Below are 12,807 nucleotides of genomic sequence, written 5' to 3'. Positions count from 1 at the left end.
AGACCCATTCGGTACTGCTCACAATGACTAACAATATTCCAGCCCCCAGAATCACGGCACTTACTCATAATGCATCTTGTGAAAGTTCTTAAAGCAGCTGAGATTTTAAAATCAAATTGATCAGACTTCCATGACAAGATGAACATAATGCCTTATTATAATATACTGGGAGTATTCTCAGTAACTTGTACATAGCCTTAGTTAAGTAGTTTCCATCAAGTGCCCCTAGATTTCATCTGCTCACTGTTTGATTTCATCTGCCCACCGTTTGGTCAATAATCTAACAGTCTCCTTCCAGAAGGATTTCACCACTGCAAACTTGTTTTAAGATAACCCTTAAAAAGAAAAATATATTCTGCAACCAGACTGTCATTCATTGTCTCTTTAAAAAAAAAAAACAGCAACACAAAGCCAAATAGCTGAAACAAACAAAAATTCTAGCATTTTTTTGGGAAAAATAAACAGTTCCACTCATATTGTTAGAGAAGGAACAGTGAAAAAATATTACATTCGCTCCCTTCTCTAAAATATGAAAGGAAATATTTTCCAGATATTAAAAAAGGGATTCTACTGCTGAGGAATACCAGTGCTGTCAGTTCTTTAAAATAAAGAAGATTACTATTATGTCATACAGTATTGTTTACAGAGATGAATAAACGATGCCTAAGTTGTTACTAGAAGTAATAAATTCAGCATGAGCAAATAAGAACCAACAAATACTGACAGGTAACAATGCAGGGGTGCTATTGTTACTTGCAGCCAGAGTCACCTGCCTGCACAGTGGCGTCCTTTGGCTGATGGAAACTCCCAAGGGAAATGGAGCCCCCACTGATGAGCTTCCACACCCTGCTGCTGGACCCACGTGCACCAGGTGAGTCAGCACCACAGACAGTAGCTTGGTCTACAAACTGCTCTGCTTTCCAGCCTTTTTCTCCTCAAGATTTCCATATACATGCTATTTACAAGTGTTTTTTTTTTAATGGAAAATACTGCATTTTTTTCCCCCCACAAAATAAGCTAGTACTAGTAACATTCAAAATTAAGGAAAGCATGCAAAGAAGTTAATGTTGGACTGGTTGCAAGTAACAACAGCACAGAAGCATGTTTACAGAACTTCCCCAGGCAGCACCTTACTCATGGCTTTGCAGAAGTTGTATCATCAAGAGCTTGATTAGGACTAACTTATGTAACAATCGAATGCACTTGTTTTGCTTTTCCTCCCAGAGGAGGAACAACACTATCGAGTCATGAGTTTTCTAGCCATTGGTAGAAAGTCTGCCAGCACAACCCCTCCATCTTGAAGGAACTTCCACTAGAAAAGCTTATGTTTATGACCAGGTGCAAATCCAGTGAGCACATGCAAGGTATAGTAAGGCTTCACTCAGTCCCCATTCCACACCAGTCTCTTCAGCCATCTGCCTCCTGAGCAACTGTCCCAAAAAGGCCAAACCTTACTGTGGATTAGGTATGGAGTTTTGAGAGCTTAAAGAAGCCATTATAAAAGATGTTGATTTCACCTCAATCTAGAACAGCACTCTTCCCAGCTCTCGAATTACAAATCATCTTCACAGAGGAGAAAGTTCAGTATGCAACTCAAGCAAGCCAACAACGGTCAATGCCTGGCTGCTGAAGAAGCAGACATTTTAGGAGAACAAGGAGTTCTACTTCAAGTTATTCCTTTGAGTTTTGTTCAAGATGGACAGCACTAATGCAAAGTCACCACGCAATGGTTATTCAGTTGCTTGCTTAGAATAATTTTATTCTGCTTAATTTTATTCTGATTTTTAGTCCACAGAACAGAAGACAACTGGTATCAGCTCTCACTTCCTCAGATTTCTACAGGCTTTGGGCTTTTTTAAAGAATGTTTAAGTTTGATTTGGGTTTTTGTAATGCCTGCCAGTTAGGCACCACCATTATGCAAATATTTTATAACAGGTGAGATAGAAAACCCAGAAACTAAACCAAGTTTCTGCTCAAGAAAAAGATGAAACATTGAAAAGATGAAACATTACTGGAGCAACTAAATCAGCCTTGTAAAAAAAAAATCAACACAGTGACTGACATACTCTCATATGTTCTGAAAGACAGTTAAAAGCATGTAGACTCATATTACCGTCATGCATGTGACTATCATGAATATTATTATATTATTATGAGTGATGTGAACACATTTTTAACTGCTTGCAGGATGGGGCTCTTTAGCCATAAATCAGAATATGAAAATTACTTTGGAACACAACAAAAAAGGGTTAAAGGGACTTGCAGGAAAAAAAAAGGCATTGAAAAATAGCCAATGGCACGCTGAACCAGTGTTAATTCAAAAGCCAAGATTCATTTGAAAACATCCACCTGTAAATCAAAATCTCCAAAGATTAATTTCCGCATTTACCCTATTTGCAAAATATTTAACTTAGAAGCATCCTTTTTTTTTCCCCGAAATAATTGCTTACAAGATGAGAACTAAAACACAATCTCAAGTGTAGTAAAGGTAATTGCTGCACTTACTGCTCATGTCATGTTGATGTATTACTATGTATCAAAGGTCACAGTTCTGTACTCATACATTATCAAATTTGAAAGAGCAATATTCGATTCTGACCAACCTTTAAACTGCCCAGAATGTGTGTGAAAATGGATGTAGGGCTAACTTGGGTTTTAAAAAAAATGAATCCATGTTTCGGAAGCTGAGGGGTCAATCAGCCAGACTGACAGGGTTAGGTGTCAGTTCTGTGTGTCTAATACTCCTTTAGATTATCAATGAGGTGCAGTACACTGATCACAAGCTAAAGCAGCTGTACTAATGAAAATGAAACTGGCTGAAAAAATTAGGTAATACAGGCCCATGACACAGGGCAGTACCTTGTGGACAATAATGCAAGAATAAGGACATAAATCACCATTTAGATACAATAAAACCTATACTAACCCCCCTGAAATGTGTTTGCCGATGGAATCACTGGCAAAAGTCAGCATCTTCACAACTCCACAGTCCTCCCATGAAGTTGCCACACTTTTTTTATACCAAGTCAAAGTAGGCATCCAATGCCTCTATTTCACTGCACATTTGCAGCCGTGTGCCAGGCTGACCTGTGAGGGTGGCTGGCTGCTGATGCCATCAGCCAGGAATTCTCCCAACTGTTAGCAGTGCAGATAAATGGGGCTTATCAGAACTTACTCAACCCTGAACAACTTTCTTTTTCTACCTATGCCACTCCAGCTGTGGGGATGGAGTTGCACTAAGGTAGCAGGGAGACCTCCCCCATCCTTGTTTGGTAGTATACGAGGGCCTTAAATAAATATGAAAGGCAAGTTGATTGAGTACAGCTAGCACAGAATGAACTACTAGAGAGAACCATCGCCTTAAAAACCATGCATCGCTAGTATGCAAAGAGACAAAGAGCAACCTGCTTCTTATTCTCACCACCAATCTGAATCAGGTGAATACTCAATAGCTTTTTCAGAATCATGCTTTTCCATAAGAAATTACACAAACAGCAAAGGCAACATTTTTCAACAACTGGCTATATGATTTCATACTTTTAAGTATTTGCTTAATTTGGTAAAATACTAGATTTCAAAAGGCTGCAAAAGTTGAAATATTTCCTCAATTACAAGCAGAAAAGCTAAGAACAACATTTTCATGAAGTCTATCAGACCTTAAAAATTCACACTAATCAATGTCTTTGTCATTGGTTTTAGTGGAGGTTCATCCTCAGCTGATATAACTTCTTATCAAGGCCATTACTAGGATTCAAATGATACTTCTGAATAAAGATACTATTTATACCGCATACTACATAAACACACAATATTTACTAATGCAACAACAAGGCTATTACAATAGAAACAAACTATAAATATACAGGATCTCCTGTTTAAATAAAAACGATGTACAAAATATACAGGATATAAGTACAAACATTCCTCAAGAAATACCAACTTTCATATTACTTCTAAAACATAAAAATAATAATAAAATAATAAAAATAATAAATAATAATAAATAATAAAATAATTTGTGTGTGTGAAATGTTGTATGCTAAGAAATTCAGAATTAAGTTCCCACAACTGAGTAGAATTCCTTGAAGCAATGCAAGGAATTAGAGGGCAGACCATTTCAGGATAGCTGAAAGATCTGTTGTTGCTTGAGTGTTCTACAAATGTAGCATCTCTATTTTCATTTAGGCAGCTAAATAGAGAGAGAGAGAGAATTATTTCAATATAAGTTACAAATTTAGAGTTGAATTTGAATTTACAAATTGAATACCCCAAATTGCTGGATCTCCAGTATTTGCCCCCCCCTTGTTCTCTCCTGTATATCCGATTTCAGAATTTTGCTGCATGTACTTCTCTCAGGCAGTTGCAATGTTCCTTTTGCATATTATTCTTGTCATACAACAGAAGGAGAATACATGATTTAACAGTGGAAAAGGCTTACAAAACACTTAAAAAAAATTAGTAATTGCTCACTGAAAATGCCTAGCAGTGCAGTGCCAAGTGTGTACAGAAGCCTGGAAGTATATTTATTCCCACAGTGACAATGGTGAGAAATAACCAGTATTATAAGAAGTGGTCAGGACCCTCCCTTCTGTGTAAAAATTAAGTCCTGATCAAATTGATTTTATGCAACCTTGGAAGGGCTATATTATGATTCAGTGCTTCAGATTTTGCACTGTTGCCAAGTTAGATAATCTATCAAGAATCTTAGGAGTGTTTGCTTTAATCTCAAAACCCCAAGGTTTGGGAGCAAATTATTGTATAATCAATATGTTTCATTTTAAAACCCTTCTCTCTATCCTGCCCATCATACACCTCTGTAGGTCTTATTCTTGCAGAGGAAAGATTGAATGTGACCTGACAGGACCCCAGAGAGGTTCACAAATCAAAAGCAATGGTGAAGAGAAGTCAAATTCCTTGAGACTCATGATCAGAAGGGACAGCTTTTTTTTTTTTTTTTTTTATGCTGGAGGGCAGCAGTTCTTATTGTTAAAAGCTACAACAACCTTGTTGCATACACAAACTACCAATAGAGATCAAGTGCAAAGCAATTCCAGCCTACTCAGGATGCCGTCTTTTCCTCTGAAGACACGGATTTCAGAGCATGAAGTACTCAACTTCAGACTACCAGACAATCTCAAGCACTGAACTCTTCTGATGGAAGTTTAGGTTTTCCTCTGACAGTTGTGAAGCATGGTGTGTGAACACACCAAGACCTCAAATCCAAAGCCCTGTGCCTATCAGCCCAGTATGGACATAATCAAGAAGGTGAGGAATTAAAACCAACTCTTCTCATCATCCTCCACAAACTCAAAAACTTCCAGTTCATGATCTTTGGTGGAGTTGACAGAGGAGACCACTGCCACAGATTGCTAATTACCAGTTTTCTAATTAACAGTTGTCACAAACATTTTAATTGCATCAAAACTTTCTGGCAAAAACTCTTCTATGAAGCATCACCCAGGTCCCATCATTTAATACATTAAGTCAAAAACGACAGGAGAGGCAAACAACATGAAAAAGAATCCACTGGTAACCAAATAGTCTCCTATTGACCTCTCATTCTCGAATTCCATTTTAAACCCCTTGCCCTCCGCAAGGCTGGTTGGCCAAATTACTAGGAACTTCCAAATTTCCAGTGTCTTCCAGAGTTTTTTCACAGTCAACTCACTTTCTTCTGAGTTTTAATATATTATGCTTGTAGTTTTTTAAAAAATGTTTGCAGTGTACAGATTAATTATGTGAAACTTCAGCAGCTCACTGTGACAAGAATCTAGACAGGTCTGCACTTACTACTTTCAGAAAGTAATCTAAACACGAGATGCTGCGACACTAACTTTTAACCACAGGACTGGACATGTGACTGAACAGGAAAAAACAGAGATACTATTAAAAAAACAATCAGCAATACATGGAAGGAAGTGAGAGTAAAGATTTTGCTTCAACGTACTGATCAAATGACATTTGCCAACAATGTTGCTAAATCATATCCATCAGGGTTATTTTCTAGTGAAACATTCACAGAAAGGCCATACCCCTGTGGATTGTCTACCTCATTATGGAAGACCTGACAAGCTTCTTCTGGAGTGAGGTTTTATTTATAAAGTTAAAAAAAATCTTCCACTACTCTTGTACTGAAGACTTGAAGATGAATTTTCAACAATTATTGAATAATTAACAGCTTCCTCTAACCTACTCACCCATTACCACGGATTCACAAGTGCACAAGTATTGCTAAGAAAATACAGTATGGAACCACATACAAGAGGGAGATGTATTCTTTTTTTCCCCCAAGCCTCTAAAGGTTAATGTGTTATAAATAGTAATTACTATTAGTTTCACTAACCCTAGAAGTTGAAAAAAGTTTAAGTTTTTGTTTAATTGAAAGGAGGAGTAACTTTCTGCTGTTGTCCTCAAGTAGTAGAGTACAGTTGCCTAGCTACTAAGTTATCAGTCAGTCACTTATTTTGGGATTAATTCTAAAAAGCAAACAAGCTTTTTGTTTTTTGTTGTTAATTGCAAAGACATACTGTTTCTGACATAGGAATTTACTAATCTGGGGTATGTAATGTCACGCAATAATAGCCAAACCCTGCTACATTTTCTAGAAGTTTTCAAGGTCTTACGTTCTTTAAGTGCTTTAAGGCCTTGTCCTGTCAGACAAAACAACTTCCCAATCCCCTCCCACCTGCTGCCCTAATTGGGTTTACCCCACTGTTCTTTAAATCCTTCCATCGGCTGGAGTACTCAGTACTGCTGCAGTACTCCTGTACCACAGCCTTCTTCATCTTGACCTCAAGGCAAGCAAATACACCCCTGGTTACATGCTTTTGATAACTTCTAGACCAGTCCATAAATGAAGGCAGCTTCCACATCACTTTTGTTTGCTTTTCCTTGCAAGCTTCTACTTTTCCTCCTTGTAGACTAAACAGCTCTTGAGACAAGCCACTTTCATAATAGAATTCCACTAAATGATCTATTTCTGTCAAAATGTCTAAGGGCAATCAATCACGTTCTCCTTCAGAGTAGGTATTACTGTACAAAGTAGCATTCCCTTAGTTCCCTGTTCTGAAGTGTTCTTAGTAACACTTAAATTTGACCAACTGACTCACTTCAATTTATTTTGAACTAGAGTACTCGTTTGTCTTTAATGGCAGATTGTACATAACCAAGATAATTCCTCTATAATACAACTATTTGGATAAAAGGAAACCTCTGCAATTACTCACAATATTTCAGAAGCAATAAAAACCTAGCACCAACAAATTTCCCAAGTACTACTTCACTACTCCACTTTCTCCACTTCAAGATTTTGTTCTCCATCCAGGCCACAGGAAGAAAGGGAGCTTGTATAAAATTTCTCGCAAGCGTGATTTTCTCTGGACCCAGCTTTCTAGTATTTTTGAAATAAAATGTGATTCAAGTACATACTAGGAAGTCAGAATACAGCCAAAACATGGAACCATAGTATTTTTCCTGCGCTTTCTTCCATCCCCCCCCACCCCCAATCATTCATGAGGCAGCCTGCAATTGGATTAAATACCACCAGCAATTAGCAAGTTTGCTCTGCATAATCCTATTTCAAGTTTTTCAGTGTCACAGACATGACTAAGTGTGGCTATTCAAAATCTAAGCTTTGTTTTCTTGGCATGTATTTTTAGATTTTGATCTAGTTCCTCTAGGACAGAGTATCTTTCTTACTATTGACTCTTGCAGTAGACAGAAGCCAAGAAGCACCTGCTGCAGAAACAGAATCCTCTTCTCTCATGTGTCAGGACTGGGGCACACATACTTGGCAGGAGTTTTGTGAATGCTTACTGTAAATTGAGGAAAGCCTAAAGTCTATCATATATACCTCCTGAGTCCGAATTTACTTGCAGATTAATTCACCTTCTACCCTCATTTATCATACCTTTAAAACATTGAAAAATTAGGAAGTTAAAAATAGATCTCTTTAGCAAAATACCTGGATATCTTCAACATCTTTTGCAAACCTTCTGAAGCAATCAGGAGGAAATAAAAAATGGGAACAATTTGCTTGGATACACTGTTCTTATTGCCTTTTTTTTTTCTCCTTTCCTTTCTCCCCTAAAATCAAAAAAGCCTTTCAGGGAAACTGTGCTTAAAACTCACTTGTTCTCTCCCCCAAAATTCTAGGTAGCTCCTGGTCTCAAGTCTAGGGTTTTTGCTCTTTAACAAGTATTTATTTTCACGTGAGGTTAACTGTCTTTACTTGATCCTTTTAGTAAACCGATAGCATCAAGCATTCCTTTTGCAAGCTGCTAATATCACATTTAAGAACATTTGGAGCAATAATGCTTCCCCTCCACACCTGATTCTCCTCTTTCCAAAAAAATTCAGATTCCCAACAACCTTACCCAGCTGAAAGCATCAGTTTCCTTGACAAAAGCAGAATAGCTGACAGACATCTTCCAGGCTAATGAAAAAAATAAATAGCTCTAATATCAACAGATTGTTTTCTCAGTCAATTCAATAGATATTATGTATTACAGTTCAGTGATTGCTTGTTAAGGGAAGGAAAAAAAATTACTCTATAAAAAACAGACACCCAAGATAAGATTTTTCAAAGGAAATAATACACACCTAGAGTAATCTCAGATTCTGAAGGGACAGTAAGCAATTCACGCATTAAATGTATCACACACAGGATTGCGTGTCAAATTTTACTTGTTTCTAGTGCTTGTCAGTACATCCAACAACTAACTGGTCTGAACTACTGAAGTACCTTATGGTTTTCTTTCCAACAGAACAACCAGCCTCTGAACAGATAAACTAGTGATGTACAAAATACAAAGGAGATAACATCTGAAAGTCTTACAGAATAAAACAAATATTTCAACTTTCAGGCAAAATTATTCCCATTTCTAAAGACATTTTGGAATGTAAAATACATTCTCTTAAAGAATGTATTCCCCTTTGTACCCTGTACCTTTCTCATATCCTAATAGAATATCTGAAGGAAAAAGAGCCTGTTTTCTTTTTTATTTACAACTAAGATAGTTACACACAAGACAGTTACTTGTTTTTACTAACTGTTGTTTATATAAATATAGCCAAATATCTACAAACACTCCTTTAATCACTTGCCTACATTCTGTTTAGAATTCTACTAATTAAAATATGAACTGCAATTTAGTTAGTGAACCAGAAAAAAAGATTTCCTCATTTATCTAAATAGAGACTTTCTCCTAAACTTCTATCTTGATGAAACGGTTGAGCTTTTAAACTAACCCTAGAGAATTAAAACAATTATTTGGAAAATAAGTCATTGCTGTTCAGGTAAGAATTATGTCTCTTATTAAGAGATGGTCACATTTAGAAATATGTTTTACTTGTAGAGAGCTTTTGATTTACTAAGATTGAGCCTTTGGCTGCCTTTACAATGTAAAACCATTTTACTTTGGGACCAAGATGATTTAAAAAAAAGTTTGAAGTTTCCCCTTCCTTCCATATTGTAAAGTACAGGGAGGACATCACACACATTATAAAACTAAAGAATCAAACTACACAGGCTCAGCATGTGTTTAAAAAAATAAAATCTGTTTGATTTAGATGTCTCATTTCTAGGCACCAGAAACATGCTAGTCCAAGTTCCCAGTTGTTAAAAATAACAGGAAATGCACACAAGTCCTTAGCTTCAAAAGCTATATAAACACATACAGCTTCAGTAATCCAGCAGCAAATGTTCATTGCAATTTTAACCATAAATACGATCAACAGACTTTAAGCATAATTGCAAACTCTTTTGGTAATCACATGTAAGCTCCCACTACGGATGAGGGATCTATTTCTGTTGTAAGGAAGCCACCTTAGCAACATATATACATGCTCCTTGTAACATGTTATATTCCTCCTGAACTTCTACAAAGTAACAGTGGAATTGCGGCATACAGCAGAAGTTCTATTAAGTTCTAGGAATCACAAAGCAAATCTTGCTGCTAGATGTCTTTATTTTCCTTTAACAAAATACACAAAGGCACAAAATTCACTTATATCTTGTCATTATTGTACAGGTATAAATAGTGCTTTGTATTCAAGTACAATCAAGTGCAGAGACTTTCTATATTTTATGTAAACACAAAACAGTTCCGTATGTACGCGCCTCTGGTTCATCTGCAATGCAAATACCAAAGGAGATGCAATTTTTGTGAGTGTCATCTAACTTAATTCTGTCAAAAAGTTAGACAATGAATAACATTAACACCACTGTAATGACACTTTCCATATGCTTAAGTCAAATGTGGGATGACACCTCAGCTTGTAAACCTCTGTATTTAAGATGTACTTTTTAATTCTTCCCTGTTAAATTGAGTATCTTTAAGTTCGCTAGACCAAACTTACTAGGTCAGTTGTGTTGTGGCCAGTTCGTCGCTCATCATTTGACAGCTAGAGAGGTCAAATTTTAGGTCACCTTTAATAAAACTTACTTTTAAATTTTTAAATATGCAAATTGAGCAATGGCTATGACTGTTAGACTTCAACCAACTATACATTCTGTGAGTTAACTTAAAGACACATGCTTAATTTACAATACTCACTTTCACACATAGCTTTGACATACTGTGGCAGTTGAGGCAGTTTAAGCTCAAGCGAGATTTTTAAGTTGTACCATTTAAAAAAGCTCACCTGAATAGTAACAACAGGCATGAACAAAGCTAAAAACTAGCTACTGAAGGCACTTGAAGTACTTTATTCAGCTTTCACTAAAGATTCTTCACTTTGTTCGGTTGAAATAGCAGAATCTGAAATAGAGTCTTCAGTTGTTGAAACATTTTCTGCTACTTCTTTTTCAACTTCTTCAGCTGGCCCATCATTCAGCTGCTCAGCACTTAGTGCTTTATCATCTGTCTCATTTGTCTCAATGCTCTGGGATGGTTCTTCAGATTCTGTGAAAAGAAAAATGATCAAATAACCATTTTCAGAAATGAAGATATAGCTAATATTTCTAGAGGGCCTGTGAAAATATTTTGTAATCACACACAGATTTCAACTAGTCACCACAAAGTTCTGAACTGCCAACAATTATTTTTCTAAAAAGGAGGTCACAGGTAAAAACTATAAAATTGAAGAAAAAAGAAAATACTATGGAAAAAGTTCACCAGACCCCACTGAAAATACTGCACACTATTTGTATCCGTTCACACTCAGAATCTTTCTAGGCTTGTTTGTTTAATGAGATAGAATGCCAGAAGTAAGACATTATCTTAATTCAGCTTTTGCTTGGTAATGGAAGTGATAGCAACTGTACAGCTTTTTCTGTATAAGTTCAACCACCACACAGAGCCTAAACACTCTACTTGGTGGAAACTACACGTAAAGAGCCAGGTAATTAGAAAAAAATACAGAAAAATCCAGTTCCCAACATCCCAAAACTGCCAACAAAAGTTACTGAGTATTCTTAATCTTCCTACTGTCAGTTTTCTTTCTCCTCATCTGAACTCTGCGTATTTTCTTCAGCCTCCAATTCTATGAATGAGTTTGTGCTTTCTCCTGCTCTAGCCCCTCCACAACTAAGTTACATTCCTTCTTTACTGCTGCTGTTGAAGCTTTAGTCACAAAGAAAGTATAGGATGGGAAGAAGAGAACTCCATGCCTTCAACTCATGTGTAGTATAGTGCAAACATTATTCATCTACTCAGGTTCAGTCCTTTATTCCTCAGAATTATGATCCATCAACCTGTAAAAGTGACTTGTTCTTAGCCTGGTCAATGTAGGGATTGAGGGAACCATACATTTAGTGTGATTAGGAAGATGCTGAGCATCTACAATGGGCTTGAGGACAGCCCCAAGGACAATTTAGCCACTAGCAGAAACTTCCATTTAAAAGCAGAAAGCCTGATAGGATGCATGTTCCAACCACCTATATTCAAAGGAACAGGAAAGGGATGCTGCTCTCACTGTTATATTCTACTGAAAAGCATGGAGACACTGTTTCCCTAAAGAAAAAAAGTCAGGTATTTATTTTACATGACCTTTCCCTTCACTTTATTTAATGAACTTAGTAAAACTGCTGAAACTCTGCAGAATATACAGTTAAAAAACAACTTACATGGAAAATTAATCTAATAATTAAAGGTCTGACAAAATTAAGAAACTAAACAGTAGATACTTTAAAATAGGAAGCTGTGGCAGTCACAGCAAGCAATGCTACTTGTTTGCTACAACTGCAAACATGATCAACCTGTATTAAATATATACAGTGATTTCATTTTAAATACACTGACTAGTGAAGAGTCCATTTAATCTTAATACTAAGTTTTTTAAATTACTGCTTTAAGTGCAGTAGCTGAAAGATAAAGCTCTGAAAGTAAGCTTAAAGATGACAAAAGAAAGGTAGCACCCTTGATGATCAGTTATTAATACATGATTTAACTGAATGCAGCTACACATATATAATCTCAACAGCAAACAGCCTAAGGTAAGTTTAAGAACTGTATCAACGCAATCTTCAAAGCCCTGCTTCTGGCTACAGAAGTTCTGTTCCTAGCACTTCTGCTTAAAGCTTAGTATTTACAAAAGCGTATGTACTTCACACTGTGAGAGGTCAGCTACCCCTCTTTTTGTTGCAGGGTATTTCATTGCATAACCAGTGGTATCGCAATACTGTATCGCTACTAGGTCAAGTAGAAGAAACATGTCTGGTATGCAGGTATTCACAAAGCCAGAAAAAAAATGTAACCAATTCTTTAAAAAAAGTTAACAAGTCATTGAACTTGAGTTAAGCTGACAAGGATCTACTGAGAAATCAGAATTCTAGCCATACTAGCTGAAGGAAAAAGCACAGCAGA

The 12,807-nt window shown here is 36.6% G+C and overlaps 1 protein-coding gene across 2 annotated transcripts in view; it reads right to left on the bottom strand.

Annotated features, from left to right (window-relative positions):
* Positions 1-9,949: 9,949 nt before the first annotated feature.
* Positions 9,950-12,807, bottom strand: part of LNPK (lunapark, ER junction formation factor) — a 39,079-nt gene continuing 36,221 nt past the window's right edge. For both annotated transcript variants that reach the window (XM_048061485.2, XM_048061486.2), the window contains exon 13: positions 9,950-10,905. In XM_048061485.2, the coding sequence (XP_047917442.2) occupies positions 10,709-10,905 (197 nt within the window). In that variant the 3' untranslated portion in view covers positions 9,950-10,708. The remainder of the gene's footprint in view (positions 10,906-12,807) is intronic.

This window comes from Anser cygnoides, chromosome 6 (genome assembly GCF_040182565.1).
Source record: "Anser cygnoides isolate HZ-2024a breed goose chromosome 6, Taihu_goose_T2T_genome, whole genome shotgun sequence".
Classification (NCBI taxonomy): Eukaryota; Metazoa; Chordata; class Aves; order Anseriformes; family Anatidae; genus Anser; species Anser cygnoides.
This window is presented reverse-complemented; position numbering and strand designations above follow the sequence as displayed.